The sequence below is a fragment of the Hippoglossus hippoglossus genome, chromosome 9 (genome assembly GCF_009819705.1).
Source record: "Hippoglossus hippoglossus isolate fHipHip1 chromosome 9, fHipHip1.pri, whole genome shotgun sequence".
Lineage (NCBI taxonomy): Eukaryota > Metazoa > Chordata > Actinopteri > Pleuronectiformes > Pleuronectidae > Hippoglossus > Hippoglossus hippoglossus.
The window spans coordinates 25,039,070-25,066,943 of NC_047159.1; the positions used below are offsets into that span (position 1 = coordinate 25,039,070).

The 27,874-nt window shown below is 42.2% G+C and overlaps 1 protein-coding gene across 2 annotated transcripts in view; it reads right to left on the reverse strand.

The window, feature by feature from the left end:
* Positions 1–50: 50 nt before the first annotated feature.
* The window catches only part of unc5db (unc-5 netrin receptor Db), a 189,460-nt gene continuing 161,636 nt past the window's right edge, over positions 51–27,874 (reverse strand). For both annotated transcript variants that reach the window (XM_034597032.1, XM_034597031.1), the window contains 6 exons: positions 26,098–26,269; positions 15,841–16,068; positions 10,902–11,051; positions 7,911–8,075; positions 5,315–5,493; positions 51–2,570 (listed from right to left, as the gene is read on the reverse strand). In XM_034597032.1, coding sequence (XP_034452923.1) covers positions 2,309–2,570; positions 5,315–5,493; positions 7,911–8,075; positions 10,902–11,051; positions 15,841–16,068; positions 26,098–26,269 — 1,156 coding nt within the window. In that variant the 3' untranslated portion in view covers positions 51–2,308. The remainder of the gene's footprint in view (positions 2,571–5,314; positions 5,494–7,910; positions 8,076–10,901; positions 11,052–15,840; positions 16,069–26,097; positions 26,270–27,874) is intronic.

The following is a 27,874-nucleotide window of genomic DNA, read 5'->3' on the forward strand; positions in this document are numbered from 1 at the left end:
GAATAAGTAGAAGCAGAGATGAAGCTGTTCCACAATCAGGAGGACAACTGTGCATCACATCATGTTTTTATTTTGCACAACATCCATTCATCTTTGACAGCATCAAATCCAAATTGCCGCCGTATTGGCACAGTTGACACAGTGTATCAAGTCCCCCTGCTTAGACGTGACCTCCTTCATGTTTCCTGCCTTGGCTCAGCAGTAAATTGTACACGGCTCATCAGACTTGAGTCCTTTTACAAACAAACAATATAATGTTAATCACGTTGTAATATTACTTGTACTAATGCAATAAAAATTTGATTAAGCGCCGTGATACCACTGGTACAGGTTGCTGATGCAGGCCGTTCTTTAATTTGCTAGAACCATAGTGCCATAATGACACAGCCGGTTCCAAGTGATTTAAACTTCAGAAGCCGACAAAACCAGAAATGGACCTAACTCTTGGTTCGTTGAATCACTGACTGCTTCAGATGGGTAAAATAACAAAGCCAGGGAGTGAGATTCAAAGTTTCGTATTTTTCCTAAAGAGAACAGAGGCTGTGTTCCAATTCAGGTGCCGTCTCCTTCAGAGGACGTAGTCTACACGGCCCACAAGGGAGATGGTCGCTGTAGACTGTGAATGCTGAACAGAAACAAGTCTGGTCTACAGAGGCTTTCTGTGGTTGACATCACCGGCTCATCCCGCCCTTATAGCTGTCGCCTAATACCAGAGCTGTAGTTGGACATGACGAGACAGTTTTAATGCTCCTTGCTTTTTTTAACGTGCACTGTTCAGTTGAGTTGAAGAGTGATACTTGAGCTCCCTTGCTGGTGCCATTAACTTTTTCGAAAAACAGGTTGTCATTGAAGTGCAATGAATCCTGGGATGGGTTGGGCCCGGGAAGGACCCACCCATGGGAGCCTTCGTTTGTCGGGGATGAAATTTGAAGGAGCCTTCGAAATGGGACATTTTAGTTGCGCTGCTGTGACGCAGTCCGTCTTCAAATGCAGCCTCCGAAGGATGAAGCCTCTGAATAGAGACACACCAAGAGTCTCCTGGTGGCAACTTGCTATTTATTACTCCTTCATGATGTATGCTTAGTGTTGATTTGAACAGGTATGTGAATGTGTGTTGTACTGCATTCACTTCCCGTCTGTTTGTTTTATAGTCCCAGTTCACGTGCACATGAAATGTGGACATGCAGTGAGGGGTTTGGGTTGATGGTTGGGCGTTTGGGTGTGTCATAGAATGATATGAGGAGTATGTGACGAGTGGTAACAGTGGGAATTGGGTGATAAGGTGTGGCGTTACGCTCCCTGCGATGCCAGGGAATTCTTTTTTTCAGCTTCCTCATGCGCTATCTACTGGTAGAGGAAACTGTAATGAACTGCAATGTCACGGTTTGAAATCTCACTCTGCCACATTCACAACCATGTTTTTTTTTATTTTCCTTGCGCACACATAGTTACATCTGAATGTGCCATCCTTCAAGGTTGGACTGGGGCGGATACAAATTTTTTTTATCTCTATAAATTATGATGTAACAGTGGTTTGTCTATCAGAAGTTCCAAATCACTATATATCTGTTGGATCTTTATTTCATAAGGGATGAAAACTGGTGAATTTCAAGATACTTGGCTTTAAAAGTTCACAATCACAACATTTAAGCAATCAGCAGCTTCCTTTGAAACTTATAATACTAGACGTCACAAAAGTAAACTCTGAGTCCTCATTTACTCAGATATATGATTTAGAGGGAAAAAAGAAATTAGATTAAACACAGGTGACTGTAAAATGATGCCACAGTTGTATTACCTTCTTTGCATATAAGAACTTTTATGCAAATATGTCCAGCTGGCGAGTGGACTGCTGGGAAAGGAGGGGAGCAGGCAGGGGCAGTCCCACGGGAAAAGGAGCTCCCATCTCTAATAACACAGATTCACTAAATTACAGACACCACCACCCCTCTTCCTTCTCCTTCTCCTTCTCCTCTCCTTCTCCCCCTCTAAGCTTGATATGAATGTACAGGGGAAAACTTAAAATAAAGAACATTTCAATATATATTTAACCCAAAACTTGAGTGGAAAGGTGGACGAAAAAGAAAATGTACAGTCCATCCTCAGACAGGTTCTTAAAAGAGGGGGAGTAGATCCACAGCAGGCATCGGCTCGCCTCGACCCATTGTGATGGGTCGGCTGATTGCCACTGTCTACTCACCGACAACCTCACGACCTTCCAGCGGACTGCCACAGTGTGTTGTCCATCACTGGCCGTGCACGTGCACAGATACATGTTTGTCAGTTTGCACTTGCGGCCTCTTTTCCCTCAGCCCGTATATTCAGGAGCAGAGTCCTCTGTCTTCTCGCCTGTTAGTTTGCCTGTTCCACACAGACTGCCCGCCTCTATGTGATTGAAGTCAGACTCCGGCTCATCCTGGTCCTTGGGGGAGCTTTTGGAGTGGATCTTGCCAATCTCCTCCAGGGCGCTGGCTAGAGAGTCAAGGTCAGCAGTGTCCTGATGGCGAGCCTCCCACAGGCTCAGTATGACTGCAGATGGGCTCTGCTGCTTTGCAAAATAACCCAGGTTTCTGTGGAGGAGCAAACAACAACCCAGGGGCAGAAATCAGGGCAAGCCTTTTTAAAATTTGCTTCAGATACAGATGATTATGTTCAGAATGTATTTATCTTGTAAAAGAGTCTAACTGAGTCCATTGTTTTAATTTCCTTAGAGAGCGATGAGAGATGATAAAAGGAAAAGTAGTTCAAAAACTGGGGACTTTAAAGGGATAATTCACATAAAATGGGGGGGGGGGGGGGGGGGGGGGGGTATCTTTAATGTTCCAAAATAGGGCCTTTTATATTTTTACAATAGGAATTAGACAATCAAGATATGAAGGATCGTTGGGCCTTGGTGGAGGTTTGCAGATGGCTGAGTGCCACTGTAGTTCCAACTGAAAATCTTTCAAACACAAATACACACTCTGGACTTGGTCATTCCTGAAAAAACAGGTGTGAAATGAATCAAACATTATACTTACATTTAATATAACTATTATACTATACTATTAAATTACTTCATGTCAATTTTTTACTATTTTCAGCTGCAGATTAGTACACATTTGTGTCTATGAGACACAATCCAACAGTGTGGCTAACTGATGTGTTTTTAATAGTTTTTGAACAATAATGGAGCGGTCATTTAGTTACAGGCGGCACGGTGGTGCAGTGGGTACTATCACCTCACGTCATGGAGGTCGTGGGTTCAAACCAGCCAGCCTGTTCTCTCTGTGCCTGCTTAGGTTTCCTGTCACAGACCAACTGCATAACTGACCATTAGTGTGAATGTCAGGTGTCAGCCCTCTGACTGACTGCTGACCTGTCTGCAGTGCCCCTCTCTCACTCTCAGGTAATTATTGGATGGAGGGTTTGGACACACACACACACACACACACACACACACACACACACACACACACACACACACACACACACACACACACACACACACACACACACACACACACACACACACACACACACCTTGTTAATATGATTCCAAGGGGTTTGTTGAGCACTCCCCAAATACACAAAATAATACACAAAATACTATACAAAATACAACAACTACACATTACACATCTTATATGAGAGGGAAATCTAAGAAAAGCTACTGTAAGCATAATTAAAAATGTAACAATCTTTATTGACTGATTGTAAGTATTGTGTTTGTGTAGTCCCAGCATGTTTGTGTCATTTTAACTATTTATCTAAGCTGTGTAGTAAAGACGGTTTTACATGGGGGACCAAGAGCAGCTTTCTGGCTCAGCATGGATTAGGTCTGGAAGTGGCACCAGTTTTATATTCATACCAGTAAAGATAACTACTACGTTACTGACACAGGAAGTTATCCACATCTGCTACTCCCACTAATTTGACAGCACTTGTCATTGCTGACATTTAAAATGGCAGGAACTGCTTTTCTGCATGGCAGCACCACGGTGGGTATACCTTGTAAATTACACTGACATCTTAAAATATCACAGAGCGCATTTAAATGATGTAAGTGGCATAATTACAACAAGATTAGGGTTGAATCATTTCAACAGTTGGATGCAAATGAACTACGCAGTATAGATAAATATAAAGTCCTTACTGTCTAAGATCTCAAAAGGTCCAAGACTCACATTTCACACTCTGGTTACATTGTTCCTCGCACAACGAGGAACATTAGACTATTAATATTTATATATCTATCACTGGATCATAAAATGAATTTCATACAAAATGTTTCTCCACATGTCACAGGAGAATCAGCGTATATTTCAGCCCTAAATTAATATTAACGAAGCCCATATGGGCCCCTGGATCCTCTTTAGCTGACCATTAGTAAATCTACTAATTATATCGGTCTGTGACTGTAAATTCATTTGAGACAAATCGGATTATCCTGGTGCTGTGAACACAACTATCTGGTTTTACATGTAGCTAAAACAAACAGCGTGACCTTTAAGTCTATTAGAAATATAATCCAGCATAAATTAGCATCAGAAGTAATGAGCAATTACTGGCAGGCACAGTTTGGTTTGAATCTCATTCTCAGGTGCTGCCAAAAAACAAAAAGGGAGCTTGTTGCCATGCCAATACAGTACACTTCCTCCTTGCATCATGCAGTGATGTGTCCAGATGGAGGCAGTGTTTCACTGCCGCTCCCCGCTACTTCACAGGAGGAATAACAACAGGCAACATTAGAGGCTGCAGCCATTGGTCACATCAGGCTCAGTTCAAAGCCCTTCAAAGTGGAGAGGAAAGCTTATCTGGATAATTTGGAATCCCAGGGGACTCGTAGATACCACTGTCTCATGAATCATGTTCTTAACAGGAGATTATAGCTGCCACAAGCTAAGACAGAGCAAAGACAACAACTGCACTGAGGCCATTTTTGTCCGGTGTATTATTGTAAAAATGCATTTTCATTAGATGAAATAAGAATAATCAATAGTAAGTGTTAACCTATAAGGCTTACAACATTTAGGCTAACTGGTCAACAGAAAGGCAAGAGGATTGATTTTCAAAATGATATTAAAAACACAATGCACACCATATTCCACAGCACACAACCTTTAACACACTCACTACTGTGCTGTGCAGTTAAACAGTGTGTCCTTCTGCTGACAGAGACCACCAAAGATAAAAGTTAACAACAGGCTGCATATATAGGCTCACAGGACTGTTATCACTGTGGTCAGCACGTGTGCACGGCGGGACCACCACAGAGACAAGTGTGCACGAGGACATCATGCAATCTCAGAGAGGATGCACATCATACACTCACCGGTCTAAGTGGAGTTTCTGGGCTAAGAGTTGCCAGTCCTTGCCCTTGGCGTTGGCAGTGTCGAAGGTGGCACAGATCCTCTGGCGGATGGATAGGGGGATTTTGAAGGCCTTGGGCCCCATCTGGGATGTGATGGTGCAGTCTGTCTGCATAAAAAATGGAACCGACTCCTTTTCAGTCTGGATGGAATAAAAACAGAAAAACAGCCCTACATTCAGACCGGGTTCAGGCAGGATCTGCAAATGTCATTTTGAGCTTGTTTTAACCAGCTTGGAGAGCCAGATGGGTGGTGTTCACTGGGTCAGGGTAATTCAGACAGGTAGGTTTAACATTTTAAAGGATCAGCGCATAGTCTGTAAACAAGTAAGGCAAAGGTGGAGACAACTGGTGGACTCTGTCTTCTAGAAAATAAAGCGACATTCACAGATTTCAGATGTGGCTTTAATAGTTGGAGTTTGCTCCTGTGTTCAGTTTGAACTCAGATCAGTTACAATAGATTCCAACAAAAACTGGCTGGTTTGCAAACAACTGAACACCACCCCCCTCCAATTCCATTGGTCAGAAACGCTCTATTCCAGCACATCCATTGGCAGTAACTTCAGTAAACACACACTCCATGGCTCTGCTGAATGTCACACAGATACTTCCTCCATACTTGAGGCAGTCAACACACTGATGTAACAGAGATGGAAGCAGGAGAAATAAGTGTCTAAAACATACTTCACAAAATTTGAAATAAGTGAAATTACTGTCAAACTGTATGCTTCTCTTAACAAATACATTAGAAGCAAATTAATCCTTTGCTCTTTAGAACTACCATCTTTAAGGCGACAGTTCAAGTCTGCAGGTGTCAGGGGCGGATCCAGAGTCCGGGGGGGGGGGGGGCACCGACCCAAGTTGAAATCTGATTGGCCCCTGTAATCCCCCTGTTCAATCAGAAGTCTTAAGAAAAGTAGTCACTAATGATAAATATGACCATTGACTAAGCTTTGCTCAAAGCAATAGAGCTAACAGTAAACAGGAAATGAATTCAATGTGCACCTTAATGAATCAGGAATTGTGTTTGGATGTTGGACATATAATTGGCCCCTCTGTGTACAGTGTGGCCCCTTAACGGCCCCTAATTTAGAAAAATCCTAGATCCGCCACTGACAGGTGTAAAATTTAAGGTCATTAAAAAACACTTTTAGACCACATGTCCCCATGCAGGCAGTTACATTCCAGCATCTGCCACCTTGACTCCCTGCACATGGAGAAACAGCGCCCCCCTCCTGTCGTGTCCCATATCACAGTCCCAGCAGACTCGGTCACATAACACACAGCCGAGGAGCATCCAGCTGCAGCAGCTTCAGCAGACATAATTCTACACAGCAGCTGTCATCCCCTGATGTACCTTTCATTTTTATGTAGTGGCAGAAAGTGTTAATCCCCAACCCTGAAAAATACTGTCACATTGACATCTCTGTCCAGTTAACTTTTTATCCATCGTCCTTTTCAGCGTGCTCTGCAGCTGGCTCAGGACTTGGAGTTCACTTCTGACCATGAGGATGTGCTTAGGCGGCCAATAGAGACACCGACGCACTGTGTTCAGGAGGAGTGGAATAATGTCAAAAATGTCAGGGGCTGAGTGCTCGGCAACTTTCAATTGAGTGGACCGTACGGCCCCTTGCACACGATCAACACTGTACACTGCAGTAAACGCACGGTGGGAATGTAGTTTTACTTCATTTGTGTAGATATGACATTTGAAGAGTAAAAGAGGAAATGATGAATTCCATTTTAAAAGCTAGCTCAGTCTTCCTTCGCCTCACTGAGACGTTTGATGCTGTGGTGATCATATCAGATATTAGAGGAGGATTGTTTTCATGTTCCATTTCAAGAATAAAGTTAAAATGTTCAGAATAAAGTCAGCTCCTCTGGCCCATCACATTCAGTCTGAGTGAGCTGCCACGGTCTAACATCCTTTTAGTTTAACAATTGATATATTTGCATTTGACCAAGTGTCAAAAACAAAGTGCTGATGATTTGCATTCCACTCACAGCTCATGCAAACACGTTGAGTTCTTCTTCCTACCTGACAAACCATAACTAATCACAGAGGTGGGATTAAACCATCAAACCATAGAAGGTCATTTCAAAGAATATTTCACCTGTGTCTGATTGTAGCACCACCTGTTCAAATGGTGACCCTGAGGTAGGACGTTCAGGTTAGTGACTGGCTGTGAAAATGCAGTGTGGTAAAAATCAATGAGTAACACTCTCTCCTGCCTTACAGACACAAGGAGTTCTTGACTGAGGACGTCCAACTCCTCACTGCTCCAGTGGAGCTGCTCAGACGTTGACAGAAGCCTGGTGTTGTGGAGCTATTTGCTGGAACAGGTGTAGAACTAAAGAATAAAACAATACATACAGCTTCATCTTTTCTGTCTCTGTTTAGCATAGATTTGTGGTGAAAGAAAGAAAAAAAGACAGACAGAGAGGGTGTCCTCCTCGCTTCATTAATAAACACTGCGAGCTCAGGAGAGCTGGCACTGTGAACACACTCCGGGAAGGTTACAGTAAAAGCTGAGCACCTCCTGCAGCTGCAGGGCCTCACCTCGTCCACGGCCGTGTAGACCTGCAGAATCTGCTCGTGGCCCTTGACCTGGCGCACGCTGATTTTGCAGGAGAGCTGGGCGGTGGCGGGGCTGTATCTCTCCAGAGAGAAGGCACAGTGCAGGGGCTGCTGGTTGCTGCACCAAACTTGGGGGAAGGAGAATTCCTGAGGTGGCAGAGGGAAAAGGAGAAGAGGAAGAAGAGGGACGTCAGGGACAAATGGCCACATGTACAGCCAGAGAGGAAGACTGCTTATATAATTCACAGCCTGAATCCTTTGTACAGTAACGCTGTTAGCAGAAGCAGCTTGTGGGATAAGTACTGTACCCAATATATGAGGGAATGTGAGGAACAGGGAAAACAGATTACTTTGATGTCTAATTAATTTCTGGAGAGCAGGCACATCTGAGGGGAAACGTCCTTGACCTTTGCCAGACTCTGTCTCTGCCTTATCTGCATATTAAAAGTGACCTGTAAATGATTCCTGCTGAAGACCACGCCATTAAATGCGGCAGGACACAGCGCCTACTGAAGAATCAACCCGCGTGGCTTTGATCTCAGCCGCACAGCAAAGCTCACCGCAGCAAGATAATGGAGCCGGGGAGCGGTGGCGGAGTACAGAGGGGGAGGGGATGATGGACGTAGGAAGCTCGGCTCTTTAGCACTAAAAGCTGACTTGATGTATGGTGCGCCACGCGCCTATTATTCTACACCTGCTCCGCCAGAGCAGGTTCACCGTGCCTGCCTGCCCGCCATCCCAAGACCCTCATAAATAAGGCTGTAGAGAGTGGGTGTGTTTGAAACGCATAGATTTTCACCCTGCATCCACGTCTTTAAACACCGGCAGAGTACAGTGGGGAAAACAGCTCAGCTGCTCTGCACATGGCAGCAGCAGATACAAAACGGTATTCTAGTGCCGCGTGTTCCATCTAATGCCTTTTGAACCCTAATGCACCTGCAAGCAAAAACAAACACAGAGATATTAATCACAAGTCACGTCCATCTTAATGATCCTTGTGTGAGAAATGTGGGCGACAGGCGGATTCACGCTAAAAGGAGCTGTTTTAAAACACAGGATGGTGCCAACAAGCAGGAATATAAATCAACGAAAAACCAGTTGAATATGATCTGAGAGGAAACGATCTTCAGATTTGCCTCGTCTTTGTCGGAGCATTTGTGACAAGAGGTAAACATCACAGCCCCTAACGCTGTAGGAGGTTTGCTTTCTCAACCTGTGGCGACTGACGCTGTGTCACTTAGCATCTGACCGGCTGAGAACTGCAGTTTAGAACAAGCTGAACTGATGAGACAGTTCAAGCTGAGATATCACAGATGCAAAGTGTGGTAGCTGCGGCTAAAAACAAGACAAGGCTCGGGTCAGGTTGTTTTTCTTCACAATCAATACAAATTTTGGTTTTCAGATTTCACGTCAGTCACTACTGCAGACACAGTTTTAAATTCTACTGACACAAAATAAAGTTTCCAGTCTTCTGATCATCACAAACATAGAAAGGTTCATCTTAAGTATTTGACCTCTGCAACAATAACTCTCCTTAAAATATGCTGCTGCATCTGTTTATGGTAGCAGAGGTGGAGTAGAAGAAAACAGGGGTATGAGGAAAGAAAATCTGTAACAACTGGACAACAGAGAAATACATTGTGTGTTTTTTTTGTTGTAATACTAAGTATCTACAGGGACAGTCCTTGTAAAGGGAGTTACTGTAACATCCTTGATCTTATTGTGGACAAAGAGAAAAAAGGAAGCAGAGCCACATTATATCACAGCTAACATGCCTTACTCTTAATGTGGAATACTAAATGCAAATTGTGGTATAACACACCGTATAAAAAGGGAGTAGTCAGTTCCAGGAGTTCACTCAATAAACAGCTACACAAGTGTGTTCTCCTGCTGACAGGTTCATGCAGCACTGCTGACAGCTGGAGCACGGGACACACGCACCTCTCTAGTGCACAGCTATGGAAGGCTCAGACTAGAACATGATAATGTCATAACATAACATACGGAATTAACATACATGGCTCATTTAGATTATTTTACTATTACTATTACTGTAAGACAGAATAAGGTTGCTTACACCATTTCCCCCAAATTTCAGTTTGATATAATTATGCTTTCATTCAAATCAATTAGCTTTAACTTATCACTTGTTCAAAAAAAAGGTTGTTGCCCTTTTTTCATTTAATAAAATCCACAAGCATATTTTAATTGAATTAAAAGTGATTTGCTGAACATAGTTTTTTGTGTAATTCATTACAGACAAATGTTCAATTTTGTGAAAGAAGAAGAAAAAGAATGAATGAATAATAAATGAACGAGTTTTATTTAGTTTTTCACTGCCTTCAGCACTGGAAATATTGTGATGTTTTTTTCCGTGATAAAGAAAACAACTGAGCAGATGAATATTAATGACTCATTGTGATAGTTGTTTGAAATTAACATGAACTAATTTAACTTTAGGTTATCTTGTAAATGCAATCAAGTTCATGAGATAATGAATGTATTGTTGTTGTTATTATTAACATTATTTATTGCTCATTATGATTGCAGTTTAATATTTTGATGCTTACTGGGACTAATGTCCCGTACAGCTGCTCCTCTTAAGGTGATTTATAATCCCACAGGGGGCGAGTCTTGAAACTTAAATTAGATTTGCATACATTTTTCTGAAAAATGTATTAACACTAATTAACATTACAACTATAAAATAATCTGAAAGAGTACCTTATTAGAATGTGTTAGATTTACTTTACTGTAAAACACAAAGTCAGTGATGCCAAACACACAAAGTCTAACTTGAACCACAATCACATCGAAGCTCGCCTCACACTGTTTATTGATCAGTGAACTAAGAGAGGAGCGCTGCAGAAACAGCACAGTAATTAGCTCTTAGCAGCAAAAAACAGGATCTTGCAAATTAGCGCCTCTGTTTCGGATCTATGTTTTGACTTAATCGGTTATTGCCATGGTTACCTGACATGTGGTAAAGGGTTTGATATTCCACAGGAACTGGGGAACGTCCTGGATGGACACCTGGAGGCTGAAGGTGTTCGCTCGGAAAGGCAACATCTTTGGCTCCTCGAGGAGCTGACCCCCTCTGGTTTTCTCTGCTGCCACCACTCCCTGGAGAGGAGAGGGGAGGAGAGGAAGCAAAGAGTAAGGGGGAGATATTAGAAATAGGGGGAAACAGGCCAGGGAGAAAAAAGAGATAAAGATGACAAAAGAGAAGTGAGATGAATGTGAGAGACATAATAACACAAGAGTGTCCTCCTTCCCTTTGAGGGTACACCACCTTTATATAATAGCACAAACTCCTGTTTCTAATCCTTTCCTCTGTCACATCCACTAATTGACTCATCACAAACGTTAACACAGAAACAATCTGAAAAAGAAGTGACGTTGATTCTCCGCTGAACAAACCCTACTGCAACTTGTGCTCTAACATTAGCCTCACACATACGCAGCCTCCACTTGACAGATTGAGGCTTGGATGTAATGCCGGGGAAGCGTCTGCATTGAGGGAGGGAGGGGGGAGCAAATGTCCATCTCCCAAATTGAATTTGTGATGATGAAAGAGCACTTTGATTGTCGCCTGTAGGTATTCATCTGTCATCATTGTTCAGTGTCTCTGTGGACTCTGGGACGGTTCAGAGTCGGGCCTGTCTATGCTTAGCCGTCTCAATCACAAAGAGAGGAGACAGGGAACAGAGCTGTGGCTAATGCCAGGCCTCTCTGATGGATTCTGACTCAGTCTGTGTGTGCAAGAGCACGCCTATGCATGAGTGTGTGTAGCCACTGGGTGTGCAGAAAGGTGAGCCCATGCCATATTGCATGTTGCCTTAGCTGGAGGTGGGAAAACAATCAATTTACAGCAGATAAAGGACATAAATCACAGGGAAAATAAATGTGAAAGTAAGGGAGCTGATATATGACGTTTCGCTACTGCCATCATGACTCCGTCACTGTTAAACACAGAGCCTGTCAGCCAGGTTTCTGTAGACTGTGACGGTTCCTGTAATTTGACACATCTCACACAAACACACACAACTGATTTGACTGTTATACCATATTTTTTACAGCTGCACGAGTGTTACAAAGTCAACCATAAATGAGAAATCCCAGCCGGAGAAGAGGTGTCAGAGGAATTTTCAACATCCGATGTTCCTCAGAGATAATTTTGAGCATTGAGAATGTGAGTGGTTGTCTGAATCGACAATTGTGTTGCGGAATATTCGGTTTGATGAAAAAAGTTAAAGCTGAAAGCTCAGGTGCAAGACAATGAAACTAACTACCAAGTCCAAGGTTCACTTCAATTGAAAACCCAAACAGAAGGCTAGAAGTTCAAAAACATTGTCCCATGTGATAATACACTGCTGACTAATGTATAAATTGAGCTCTCGAGTAGAGCTGCAATGATTCAGTTATTAGTAAAACTCCTTCTGATGGTCCTTTAAGAGATGTTTCAAACAAAAATGGAAAAAATTCATGGGGTTCCAGTTTGTAGAGTGGGATTATAATCTGACATCTGTAATAGAGAATATCTTCAGAATAAAACAATTAATTTGCAGACATCACATTGAACTTCTTACATTTACATTTCAAACCATTAATGCATCGCAAAAGTCTGAGAGGATTCATCAATAGTGTTCAATTCAGTCAATGTGTTCCACCTCCTTTGCTCTCCACATAAACTGTTTAGCTGCGGGCAACCAAAGTCTGCTCAAACCTGATTGGTCAAAATAGAAATGGAGACCAGATGGCTTCAGGCCCCAAAATTGTCTGAACATGCAGAATCTGTTTATAGACATTAGCAGGTAGCGAACTTCGATCTGTGATCATGCTCACATTGATGATTTGGTCTTAAAGCTCTTAGTTCACTTTTGATTACCAAGGGACGTTATCAAAGGATGGCAAACCAAAATGCCTCTGGACTAAATTGGACAGACAGACAACCAATCAGATCAAAGTACTGTGTGAAGAAACAAACTATAAAAAACGCCATAGGTAGAGTTGTTTGTTCTTCTTCTACAGAAAATACATTTTCCAGGTGGTTTAATACTGTCACAATGGTGGATTCTCCCAGATCAGTGGCAGCCATCTTGTTTGTTTAAAACTGTCCCTGTTTCAAAAACCCACTCTGCTTTAGATAAATGGTTGTGATTGGCCCAACATGTCCCAGACAGATATGTGTCTCTGATTGGTCTGTTTCTGCTGTTGGACACAATACACAGCTGAGTGAGAAGAGGAGTTGGCTGCCATTGCATTGTGACATATATCATGAGTATTGTGAGGATCAATATGGACGTTCACAATCACTGATTGTGCTTAAAATGTTATCATTTAAAACAAATCATTTCATCTGAAAGATTTTACAATTTAGGGCGAGAAGCTAGAGGTTGAGGTGAAGGGTATTTTCTTGAAGCATTGAGACGGGAAGAGAAGGTCTGCTCGGAGAATACTAATACAAGTGGTATTTCCAGGTTTGAACCATCGACCTGTTGTGTCTTCACTATGACCTGAGCGCTGTGACCTTTCTGCAACATTCCGTGGGTTTGCAACAACTGAAACAGAAAATCTGACCGTTTTCATGATTTTAAGATTTGAACTGCTTGTTTTTTTCCAATTTTGAGACAAGCTGAAGAGATGAGACCAATCAAATTGTAAAAAAATCTGTCTAGTTGAAGAGTTGAATATTAAAAGATGCAGCTTCACCCAGTATCGCAGAAGCCATCTGAACTCTGCCAATCACGACCCTGTCTTGCGCTCAGCTGAGGAGAACGTCTCCCTCACACGAGTGTTTGTGTTGCATCCGGCTTCCCGTTGATCCAGGATCCAGTCTGTAATTGACTTTGTGCCGCAGCTCGGAAAACACACAGAAGCGATGTGGTGCTAACAGACAGGGGCCCGAGGGACACGCGGAAGTCTGGCATCTGCTCGGCAGGCATGGAATTCATAAAGCGAATCCAGAATGCATTCTGCCACTGACGGCTGAGACATGACAGAGAGGCAGAGCCAGTCACGAGGCTCGTAGGGCTCCGCGTGGCTCTGCTCTACTGTTAGTCTAATCTCTGCGGGGAGATGAGGAAGCCTGATTTCCCTGATGTTCACTGATGAGCTCTCAATGCTTAAAAACCCAATAGGTCGCTGAAGGGTAATCAAGTCAAACAAGGGGAAAAAAAGGTAAACATTTGAATGGCAGTGATTACAGTACGGCAGCTTTTGTCTCAGTCTATTAAAACCGTAAAACTGTTCCAGTCCCCACTATCAGCTCTAAATATTGTTTCACGGTGCTAATGAATCTGCAATCACTCACATGGCTCAACTGGTAGAGAGCACATGTTGAGGTCCCTGCTGCCGCAAAGAAATCAGGCACAAAAAAAAGAAAAACTTTTATTCACACAATATGTTGAGTTTGAATCTTTGCCACAACCTACAGTGTGTACTTCCTGATAGAGTGGATTTAGCTTTAGTGAACCTGAGCATCCTCATCTTGTGAAAGAGGTAATTCCTTATTATGAGGCTCCAGCAGTAAGTCGTTAAAGACTCTGCAGCTTGTCCAAAATGCTGCAGCACGTGTCCTGACAAGAGCCAGGAAAATAATCCACATTTCTCCTTTCCTCTTCTCCCTCCCTATTACATTAAATAAATGAATGTCTCATCAATACATGTTACTGACTTGACTTCTTCCCCGGAGTCCCTTTGCCCTATCGTTCGCAGATCCAGGGCCACGGCTGCGGCCACATCTTGGATTACGATGGTGGATCGCGAATCAGGGATCGTGATCGTAATGGCGGATCCTGTATCGTGCTGGCAGCTGACCGTGGACTATGATTACAACAAGACTGCTTGATACACAATTTGAATTGAGATAATTTACAATGGGTCCACTACTGTAGGCGGCACAGTAGGTCAGTGGTTAGCACTGTCATAGCAGAAAGGTTTGAATCCCAGTTTGCATCTTCTCTGTCTGTGCATGCGTAGGTTTTCCCTGGGTACTGTAGCTTCCTCCCACAGCCCGAACACATGCAACTTGAAGACTCTAAATTGACCATTGAGGTGTGTATGTGATTGTGAATTAGGGCTGGGCGATATGAACTCCAATCAATATCACAATCATTTTAACACACACTAACAAACAAACACTAAGATCGCATTCATTTAGTCATTAATTGATGGTAATACAGCACGGTACAAGGTACCCGGGCCGCCGCTGCAAAATGAATGTAGTGGAAACGCGACAGTTTGTGAATGCACGCATTGGGGAAAGTATGAACTGACATGAGCAGGATTAAGTTGGTTAGAGGTTATAAATGTCAGTTTCAATACATTTTGAGTTGATTGGCCAGCCCTAGCGTGAAAAGTTGTTTGTCTCAATATGTTGGCCCTGTGATGGACTGGTGACCCCACCTCTCGTCCAAGCTTGTCAGCTATGATTGGCTCAAGGCCCCTGTGACCCTCAATATACATATAAGCAGTTTTGCTAATGGAGGAATTGGTGTAATTTCATTTATTTTAAAAAGTCGATCCTGTGCATGTTTTGCCATGAGCTGCGGGCAAATGAAACTTAACTGTGGGAATTGTCTATAGTAGGGGCTGCACATTTTACCTGCATATTCTTCTGCAGCAAAATCTACAAAGTAATCCTTAGAACTGGACACATGGATAACTACAGCTACCAATAAATCAGTCATTTCCAGTATAAACAAATCAACTCAGCAGTGTTCTCCACCTCACTCTGTCTCACTTCAATCAGGGAATTATTATTGGAGAGCGTAGAAGATGCAAGTGCATGATCCACCTCAGCTGCCATTTTTGAATGCAGCAGTCTCACATTATATCAGCTCTGCCCTGGTATTAGCCATGCTACCTGTATACATGGTGGATAGACAAACATGCAAGTGTCCCCCCTCACCTGAAAGGCGTGTGGTGTGTCGTCCACACAGTACACCCGCAGGCTGTAGTTCATGGAGCCGGCCTCCATGCTCCCAAACACAGCCAGCTTCAGCCTCTTGACGGCAGCCTGCGTCAGGGGCTCGCCCACCAGGGCGTACGAGCCCGGCTGGTCCAGCAGCAAGTGGCAGCTCGATGAGTCCATTAGGCAGTAACAGGAAGTGGACTCCTCCTCTATCGACATCACTTCCTGCAAAGAAGAACAGAGGAAGTTAACGTCTTTAGTGAATCCATAAGTCTCAGCTAGACAATATCACATTATAGAGTCAGTAATTTTACTTGCATCAATTATACCAATAGGTTTGATATATGATTTATGATAAAACATTATGAAAGTGTTTTTTAGATTAAGGCAGACTTTTTTTGTTTTTTCAGAAAAACTGTAAACAACCCAAAGTGCACAAGAACGCTAGAACAAATTCCCATAAAACTGTTACCCATTGTAAAATAGTCACATGTTATGTCTTGACAGTTGTATAACCTTTGTCAATACAAATATACTGTGCATTAACCCTCTAGTGGCAATCTACAGTCAGTGACACCACCAAGTCAAACGTTTCGTCTGAGTTCATCAGGAAAAGTTTTAAACAAATAATTACTTTTCTTAATTTCTATTTTGTTCAACCATCCTCCTCAAGTTCATTAATATTAATGATATAGGACTCTAACTAATCAAGAGAGTTTAGATGTTTAATTCTAGCTAATATTTACGACTGTCGTGAATTTTTTGAAAGGAAAACTCATTGCTTTCTTTTTAACTATATCACCTGAATACACTCAAAGGCTGATCATGAAACTGTTAACATTAGTAATTGACTGCATATTGCAGTCTGCAGTTCTTCTGATTCCTTACAATAAAACCTTCAGGACGTGTTTTGAAAATTGTATTTTACTTTCTCATATTGAAAATTACTGATCAAAACTCATAACCATCAGACAAAATCGGACTCTATCTTACACAGACAGACAGAGACAGACACAGACACACACACACACACAATCTGTTGAAGAGCTAAATATTCATGCCCAGAGCTGCATGGATATCATGACAGGAAAACTGTGCAAATGATGCCCAGCACACAGTAGAATGCATTATGGATTGACTTCTGGTACGGTGCAGTGGAATAACGGTGGAGGGAACATAACACAGGTTTAAATCACAAAGCAAAAACCCACACAGGTTGTTAGGAGTCTCCTGAGAACATGAGAAAACATTTCCTACATGAGTGATGGTGTTAGCACATAGCAGAATACAAAATAGTCATTATGCAAAATACAGTTATTTATTTATGAAACGACAACAGCAGCTGGAAAGAACTTCATTCCAACTGGATAACAGCATCTCGTTCATGTCCTGTCTTTCATTCGTCTCTATTCCCTTCTTTTCTTTTCTCTACTTCTCTAGAAGACAAACAGGAGTGTTATTGTACCAAGGGGAAGGGATGACAAGCCAAAGAACTCTTGGAAAGAGATGAGTTCAGTCTGTGTTTTTACAGTGAATGACTGAGGAGGTGGAATGACTGTTTCAAGTACACTCAGTTGCCTCACCAATTCAAGTGAAAACTCTGAACTTCATTTCAAGGGAAACATAACCTAACAAAAATGCAAATGTGCTCAAATACCGTATATGATCAGGGTAAAGATTTGTTTTAATCTACTGAAGAAGCAAAAGTTGAGCATTAACTGCTCCAAATTCTCCTTCAAACATCTTTCTGTGAATGTCCAATGTCACAACATCGGTACGCAGCACTTTGCACCCCCCATCCAGCTAAAACACAGCCCTGAGGAGGAGCAAGATTTTATTCTCTCGCAAATAACCACACGTTACCTGGCAGCGTGGCAAAGAATAGAGGTGTTACCGGCAGTCATCGCTGCCTGCAGGGCGGCAGAGCACCACATGTTCACTCACTGCTGGGTCGCTTCATAACAGCCTTTAGCTGCACCACCACACTGGACCTCAAGGAACACCAAGGGGGCGTTCTTGAGCTGCTGAATGACCTTGAGTTAAGATTGTTTTCTCAACTTGTCAAACTGTAAATTCATAAAAAAATAATGAACTGATCCCAATAAAATGTTTCCTGTTTAAATAAAATCGGATAAAATCTTCATATTCTTCTGAGTCAGTCCCACAAACGTGCTCTTTCCCCTTTTTGCTAAAAACTACACCAACCAGCTGTCCAGACGCTTTCTTTCATGTTTGTTGGGCTTTTTTGATAGAACAGAATTTGATTGGACAGGTGAAAGGGGAAGAGAGAGATAGTGAGACACATGCATCAAAGGGCCGAGTCAGACCTGAACATACATTCACTTCACTTCGGGGCGGCTGTGGCTCAGGACGTAGAACGGGTCGTCCACTAACCAGAATATTGGAGGTTCGATCCCAGAGACAAAGTGCTGCATGTAGATGCTCTGGAGGATGCGTGTGTGAAAGACCATTTACTGCAGAGGACTCAAGCTTCCATTCACTTTGAACCAGTTGTTTTTAAGAAATTAAAGACTTCCACCCATTATCTGCACCACTTATCCTTTCAGGGTCAAGGGGTCTGGAGCCAATCCCAGCTGTATTGGGCAATCCCTCAGAGAACATGCCAACCCCACACAGAAAGGCCTCGTCAAAACAGGACTCGAACTAGGAACCTTATGCTGTGACGCGTAAAAATGCTAACCACTGAACCACCATGCACCAACAATTAAAGACTTCAATAGTCTGTCTGTTACGTATTTGTGAATGTACACATTACTATTACTTGACTACTTTGATACTAAAGGAAACTTCAAAACATGATTCTCAGCCAAGATTTTTTGTTCTTTATATTTTCTTCCATGATTTTCTCCCTATGATTTAAAAGCAGATTTAAGGATGTTTATGTGCAGTGAGCATCAGCTCATAACTCACTTGAATTGTGACTCTGAGAAGGAAGGCGAGCTCTGACTCAAACTGCAGCTATCAGGCACCTGGGGCTGTTAAAGGAGCTTCACATCCTCTGAGAGCTGCGTCACAGCCAGTGCTGCTGCTCCTGCTGACCATGTCACCCCCTCCAGGTCCCCTCCTGTAACGACGCACCTCACAGTCTGAAAGACCTCTGGCACTCAATACCATGGGGTTCCAATGCAAGAGGATACTGAATCTGTCACTGACAGTGGATCAGGACTCTCAGTTCAGTCTGAGAATCTGAGATTTCATACAAGAATATGTAATACCAAGCTTATTATTTGACTCAAACCACAATGTAAGGGTGTTTCCAGCAATGTTCCAGCTGAGGGACTGATAAATTATACCGTGCAGTTTGGCGTCTCACCAGAACTGTATCCCAATTCATCAGGAAACTTAAAGAATTGTGTGGAGCAAAAAAAGGATGCTTATATTAGGCTCTATGTTTTCTCTGTTGGCAAATTCAGCTTGTACATTATTATCAGACCCTGATGCAACACACAGGGAGAGACCTTAGCACTTTTCAGCCACACTCATGTCAGGGTCTGACAGTCCTTCTGTAAATACTTTATGTTTACCTATTTTATTTCTGCTGTATCCTCACTAGAGAACTGTAACACAGTGCAATATGACACTCAATAATGTTTTAGTGTGGCTGGGAGTGCGGAGGAGTCGTCTACCGGTATACTGTGTATAACATTCCCTGAAATAGGTTTTTTTTTAATGGCATGACAGGTATTCCCCCCCCCAGCCCCCTCTCTTTAGATTAGACCTCAATGGTTAGTCATCATTTTGAACCAGGAAGCTGTAAGGTTCTCTGTGCCCTTTTAATATCACAGGGAAATCTCAGAGCGACATGAATCTTGTATTCATTCCTATTCCCCCTAGTCCCCTTCCATTCCTCATGCGCAACACTTGCACATATTGAGAAATTTCCCTCTTACACTGTGGAGAAATCTTTTTTTTTTTCTGTCCTCACACAATAGGAAAAACCCTGATTGTTCATAAAGGGCAGGGTTAGATAAACATGAGCCTGAACCGAAGGAGGGGGAAAGCAGAAATGCTCACTGACACCTCTGTAAGCAAACAAGATGTCAGCAGAAGAGCTGTTTAATCTCTGACTGGATGACCTGAAGAAAGCTGACAAGGTTTCTAATCCGCAGAAGCATCGGGCGGCATCTCAGAGACAGATTATGAAAAATAGACACGGGAGAAGGCAGAACAAATGAGGGACCCTGCAGATTCTGTCTTCTGTATTTTGGCAACCCCTTATGTAAGATTAGCACACGAGAAAGAAAAAGACTGATATCATATCTCATGTCTGTGTCATGAGAGAGATTAGCTGTAGGTTTGGCTCGGCTGAGGTGTCTGTAAACCAGCACAAATTAAACATGGTAACAACACGTTCAGTTAGTGCTGCTTGGTCTTATTATTATTCATTCACAGTATGAATAATAACACAGTATTCTCATTCACATTATTCATTGAGGCAGATGCCTGTGAATTTATCATTCACAGGCATCTGCCTCACCCAATATTAGGTGTGTTCAAATCGGACAATTTCTCCTTCTAGGAGCGTCAGTGAGACGAGAACAACGACCCAACTTGCAGCGTTTACTTTTTTTGCGTTGCAGATGAAATGGATGCTTTGGAAATCTTCCTGTTTTGGAACATAGAATACAATGAACAAGAAAGTTGACTGAGAACTTTGTTTCAGCTGAAAATAAAACTGTATATATATATATATATTTATATATAGATCAGTGGAATTACGTTGCTTCACATTTATACTACAACAGAGGTAATTGGTGATTATTGCTCTATGTTAATGACTCAATTCTTTTATTCCCCACATGACTCCCGACAGTGATTGTTTCATATCGACAGTTTAAACATTATATTAAACTGTGTATTAAACCTTTTTAGGCTCATGTGACAGGATATGTGGAGATAAAAGTACACTCATGTTGCCTCTGTTAGAAAACAAACAGACGCTCTAACACTGAGCGCGGTGAAATCTGAATTTCGATCAGATGGACCTCATACTGCATCTGTGTCTGTACCTCAGGCAGTGTTTAGCACAGACGGATCTGCAATCTTTCTCTCTGCACTGGAAGGATTTTGTTTAGACTGTGTTTCCTTGACCTTGGGAACAGCAGTTTAGAGGCAGATGAAGTTTGTTTAGTGTTCAGGAAAACAATTGAACAAAAGTACATTTCCATGACAACTGGGCAACTCTGTTCACTGAGGGAGACTATGTGATATGATTGGAAGCAAGAGCTGCTACTGGGCGGCACGGAACATAGTTAAGTGAGCCAGCATCTCCAGTGTTTAGAGGAGACTGAGCTGAACTGGCTTTGTGATACAAGCCCATGGAATCTTAATGTGTTCACCCTGGCATAACAACTGGAGGCAGAAGGCAACTTCTATAAATGTGTCAATGCTGACTTCTTTACACAGTAGCTGTTGCTTTGAAAACCTCTACATCAAAAAACATGAAAAGAAACTTGTGATTTTAGGGTAGTTACATGATATCGCTTCTTTTCCATACTCCAACTTCACATGAGAGGTGCTTTAACAATCAGGCTTTAGATGGGCTGCATGAGGGTTTTGGTTTCAAAGCTCACAACCTGATCAACAGTATCATGGAAACTATGATGACAAATATTTGATGACCAACCTTTTTTCACAACACAAATGAGACTAATTAATTCCTGCTTTGATGCCAAACCGCCACCTTAAGGATGTTATGTGTTCACCCCTGTTTAGTTGTTGGTTGGATTGTTTGGTTGTTAGCAGGATTACTCAAAAGCTATTGGACAGATTACCATCAGAGGGCGTATCCAAGAATTTTTACTTCCTTTATCATTGCGAAATAGGGCGTTTTTTCAACATTTTCACAATTTAATAACTCGTAAATCTTGATTTAAAAAAAAGGTACATTTAGGGAACTGATATCTATGAGTGTGTGAAATCTGGTGCAGCTTGATTAAATGTAAGGGGACTGTTGGGCCTCGGTGCTCTACTGAGTGCAATTCTAGTTTGAACGGTTTCCTCCACCACCCAAAATGACATCTTGTTCAGAGCTTGATTTGATTGACCTGTTGCTCTAACATTAAAAAGAAGCATCTTTAAATCATTAGCATTCTGTAGCTGTCACTATGTTTTCGAATGATGTATCTATACACTAACTTAATCTACAATCCACTGAGCGGGAGACAAGAGGACACAACAAAATAGCCGAGACATCGAAGAAAACATGCAGGTGTCGCACTGACATTTATGAGAAGGTAAGTCCAAGTAACATTATTAACGTCTGTGGCTGGGACATTAATGTTGTTTTCATCTGGCTGCTCTAAGCAATCAAATGGGACGAGTAAGCTTATGCATCAATGTCACTGTCATCCATCTCAATGTTCCCTAAAGAAACATCACTAAACTCCCTGAAGCTGTGGGCTTAACACACTCACAAGACATGACAATTAAAAATGGACGACAAAAAGGAGATAAAAAATAATCAACTGACTAAATTTAGACACTAATATACAGTCGATTTTGGTCAAATGACTGAAGCACTACTTGGAGCTCCTGACATACACACTCCAGCATTTGGTAGTGAAACTTAGAACAAATACATTTATTTAATATAATAATAATATTTTACGGAGCCCCTAAAGGGTACCTGCAAGAATCATTTTTTAAGGGATTACTTTTGCATTTCCTCGCAATTTATTTTATGTTACGTTGCAAAACTATACAATCCTTTATTCTTTCTAAGCCATATGTAGTAGAGTCATATATCTCTGTCTGAACTCATCTGAGCCTGAGGGAAAGCTTGCCGAGCCCGACTCAAACCTGACAAGCATTCTGTTTTTATGCCTGTGATGTGATTTGAATGTAACTTGCTTGCTTGTCTTTGTCCAAACCCGGCCCAGCCTGATGGATCCTGACGGGTCCCGACCGGTTTGGTTATCGTAGTTCAGTAGCTCATTTGCACTCATCCTCTACAGTATGGATCAGCTTATTGAATTTAACATTTCACTGGGCATTAGGTATGCTGCTAAGTGCTACTTAGTGAAAATAAACAACAAATTCTCTTGAAGAGGATAAGATAAAAGTATTGCAAGGTAACGCACAAGTAATCCTCAAAAGATTCTCGCTGTGACCTTTCAGGGCTCCGTAAAGTACTTTTAACTGGGTTACAGGGACCTAACCCAGCTTCCATAGCACATCATGTTGCATCTTTGCTCGGGGTGAGATCAGGGTGAGACGCCACTGCAGTTCTTACATATTCTTCTCAGCAGCCATCTCGATCGCTTAGAAAAACATTACTGAGGACAAAGGCAGACTCTGTAGAGAGCAGGCAAATGTGACTGCTCTTCCTCTACATAACAAGCTCTTTAAAGCGCTGACAAGCACCACAACAGCCAGGGGCAAACCTGCAGCATTCATTATTCTGACCCATGCTTGCCTTGCCAAAAATGTACGTCAGTTTTACATTTACATTTTACATTGCCGCCTGACTGGATATTCTCTTCATTATTCACCCCCACTACTAGCCTCGTTATCATGGCGCTGGTTACTGCTCAAAAACATGAGCGAGTAATGCAAAGTGATGGCGGCGATTGGGCTTGTTATGCCTTTAGGTTTGGGATTAAGCGTTTGGGACTGGAGAGAACAAAAAGGCTGAAACTGTTGGGATGAAAACCCACACAGAGCTGGAAAAGTACCAAACACAATGTGTACTATTGCAAAGCATCAGAACAAAGCTAACGGGAAACGCACAACACTGGGTGAGTTACACATCGCTTAGATGTAGTAGGTGTCAATGCTCTCATGACCGTGTGTGTATGTGTGTGTGTGTGTGCGTGTGTGAGGACATCTATAGAGGGAAACAGAGAGTTGTTGTCAGCAGAGAAACAATCTCCATGATTCTACTCCTGATCGCCTCACGTCTAAATTCAGTCTGCCGTCTCTCTCTCTCCTGCCACTCCCTGCATTGACTGACAGCAGCCATGCCTCTTCCTGGCCATTACATGCTGTAATTGTTTCTTTATATTCCTCCTGCCGGACCGGCGGTGTTACCTTCATCTGGCCTTATGTCACCCTCTGGACCAGCAGAGGACATAAGGCCGGATCAATCAGCTCGCCCACAAAGCCCCAGCAGTCTTTTATGGCTCACACATAATTCACCGGTCACATGTCACAGTGCCTGACTGGAGCCTTTACCAAACATAAAGCAAATGAAATGGTCAGTGAACAGAGGGAACAACTCATGGCATCTGGTGTCAAGATCTGTGCCTGCAGATCGTCTAAATAACCAGATTAATATCAATCAATCTTGACAGTAACAGACCTCGGATGTAATACTGCAGCAGCATTAGCATTTAACGAAGTCATGGTTCTAGGAAAGTGTAGCTGTGTTCTGGTCTCACATGTGCTAAATGCACCAGTGGCATGCCGTCAGGGCCACTCAAGTTAAGCTGTGCCTGACCTGTCTAAAAATAGACATTAATTCAATTCAAACAATCAAACGATCCCAGAACAGTGATGTAAAGGATCTGATGTTGCCAACTTGCACAGATCTTTTATTTGCGTCTATCGTTCCTGTCATTTTTGTGGGTGTGAGTGTGTCCCTTTGACAAAGTGTTGGGGGAGAGCAGCTTGTTGTGGAGTTTTGCTCATTTAGAATCAAACCTGATTACAGTAGCAATAGACAACTTTGTGGTATTTTTGTTGGTTCCGCTGTAGCAAAGACAAGACCTGTTTTGGAATTTCACCCATGTGTTTTTGAGAAAGGCCCCCACCACCATCAAATGTTATGTTTGTTTCTGGCTGTTAACAACATGGCTACTGCTGTCAACCTGCTAAGAACACCACGCTCAGTGCTTTGATAAAGGCAGAGTAAAACAAACCTGAAGGCAGGTTTTGTTACTGATGAAGTAGAAATAATGCCAACTTTTGGATTGGATCTTGGACAAATGGACTGCTGTCATATAGAGCTTGATCACATGAAATTACCTCATTGAGTACATGGGCAGAAATGTTATGCTAGCAGCCATTAGCCAGTTAACACATGGAGTTGAAACTAATGGATGGCTATGAATCTTTTTGTTCATGTTTTTGTTGTAGTTTGTTGGACAAGCACAAAAGTGAGGATGTAAATGGAGTCTGACTGTTGGTCAAGTCCTGGACTACCTGGACAAATCTGGACATGTTGGCTGCTGAATTTGTGGAATGAAAAAAACCAGATCCCAGCAGATAAGTCCAGGTCCAGTTTCTGTACCTGTCTGACCATGGCTCTCTCCACTGTTCATTTTAAGTTCCCTCCTTACTTAATCCAGTTTCTGTTTCTCTCCAGCTTCCCCTTCTTTACCACCTCTTTTTCTAGATTGAGTTTCTACATTTACTCCAGTTGTCCCACTGCCTGCGGAAAGCCACCAATAACTATCAGGGAAAACGAAAGCACTGAAGAAAGCATTTGGTTTTTCCATGAAATTTCACACAAGATGCCAAATAAACTTGTATAGTAACAGTGAGGCTCATAGGGACCTGAACTAAAGCCATTACTGTGCAATAAACATTTAATTCATAACGATAACTTAAAGAATACTGCCACTTAAATTTAACATATATTGATCAGTGGAGCTTTGAGGTCTGAGGCAGAATACATCTGCAGCAGTTGCATTAGCTAATTCAGAAACATATGGGCCTCATGTGGAATGAACCTGAACAAAAGGGGAAGCAGGCTTCATTACAATGCTGGTGTTTGTTGGATTCCGCAGATCCAGGTGTTGCAGCTGAATTTGCATTAAAAAAACATGCTAATTTTACCAGGTACAGAAGTGAGTGTATTGCACATGCTGCAGATGCAATTCCCTTATCTCCCTATTGTATCTCATCTGAAGCAAGACAGGTGGTCAGTGGGAGGAAACAGCTCCCAAAAGTACAGATTCACATAAGAACAAACTACTTTACTTTTGTTTCCGTGACTATTTTTTTCTTCTGCTTAATATCTTTACAAAATCAATACGCTCGTACTTCTGTCACATCCATGGTCTTGAGATGTAGCTGGCTTCGTAGTGCAGACATAACCAGTGGAAACACTGGAGTTTGGTTGGTTTACCCCTCCTCCTTTCATTCTTGTTGACATTTAGCTACCAAACAACATAATGGAGCCAATCAGGGAAAAGAGACAACAGGGGAAAGGCAAACACTGTGTCTAAGCCCAGCTAAGATCCTGATGGGCCGCACGGTACTTGACAGGTGTGGTTCTGCAGCTCTCACCTCCCATTTGCTGTCCTGGGTTTTCCTCTTAAGCTGGATGTTCCAGTTCTCGGCGTCCACCTCGGCGCAGTGAGCGATGGTCATGGCCACTGGGCAGAAGAGGTCCAGGCCTGGAGGACCGTATGTCACCTCTGGGCCCAGTAGGATTTCACAGCCTTCCAGCGTTTGGACACTAAACACACCATGACACACAGACACACACACACAAACAGAATGAGAATGAAAACCAGCGTAAAGGAAACAAGAAAAGAAAAGTCTTGCAAGGAAAAGTTTACCTGAGTTAGTATATGGACACATGTCAGCAGAAAGACATTCTGCTCCAATCCAAATGCATCATAAATTATTTTTTTATTGCAGGGAGAGGTTGTCTGAACAGCTGTCTTCTTATGTGAAGCATGCATGCAATAAATTACTGTGCTGCAAGACTGATAAACTACCGAAGCATTAAAGTGAAATGCCTTAATGAGTTCTGTACTTTAATTTCTTTGAAGCATGATCCCTAATCTGTGAAGAAAAAAAAACTCTCACTCCTGCAAAGAAGTGAAATATGCCTGTTTGTCTGTGTTGAGATTGTAGGCTGGGATCTTCACAGGACTTCCAGTATTCAGCATTATATATTTATGATCTGAGAGCAATCATACATGGTAACAAACTCTCTTTGAGCTTTTGCATGAGAAAAAACAAGCTAATGAGAGGAGCTTGTGAAACGGGGTGGGCTGCAAACAAAACACGCCTGAGGGCTTGTACCTCCAGGTCAGGCTTCCTGTGGGGGCCAGTGCTGTAGACTTTTGTTGCTCGAGTTCAAGCTACTGCTGCACAGCCGTGCAGCTAGAAAAGGCTCCAGCCCGGGTGAAAAAGTCACAGTAATTTACGTCGAGCTGGAGTGTGCTCATTAAAAGCAGCTTACAGTAAACAGGTCTTGCCAGTGGATGGTGGCAGCAGTTGTTACAGGAAAAAAGAGGGCAGGCGGGATCATGAACATGAGCGTCGCCTCTAAAAAAAGCTTGCGGGGCTTGTTTGCGTCATCACAGATCAGAGAACCGAAAATGTTGATTTGTTTTCCGATTTCATCCCTTCAATGAGGAGTCATTTATGGTCGCCATGAAAGCAGCAGCTTTAACTTACTGCACACTACACAATGACATGAAACAAGCAAAGAAGAGATTTGGATATAAAGTGACTTTGTAACAATTAGGTTTCGAAAGGGAAATGATGTAGTAAACATTTTAGCCATGAGCCCACTGGGACATTACATCTTGCAATCCACAAAGCAGAGCAATAAAACATCCTTAGTTAAGTAGACTATTTTTATATAAATATTATACTATTTGGTGTAATATTGTTTACTTATTTGTACTTTTTACTTATATATATATACATTTTTACTTATTCCACTAGTCCCCCAACCCTCTATTTCAATCATTCCCACAAAAATTGTGTATGTTTTTATATCTTGTGTATGTTTTTATTGAAAACTAATTTGTTTTACATCTACTGTATGTAATCAAGAAATACACTGTGTAAATAAATTGTTAACCGAAACTGGCCTTTTGGGGATTTTACTTAATTGGCTCAGTGCTATCTCAAGCAAAATGACCCCACCTTCTGTTTTTAGCAGCACTAACAGCAAGGCTCTATGGGTGGCAATGTTACATCATAGACTGTATATAAAGATGGATGACATGTCTCCACTTCCTCCCGATGTATACAAATTAGGCCAAAATATCCAGTATAGAGGTGCTGTCATTTTGCTATTTTTACATTATTTGGAGCCAGA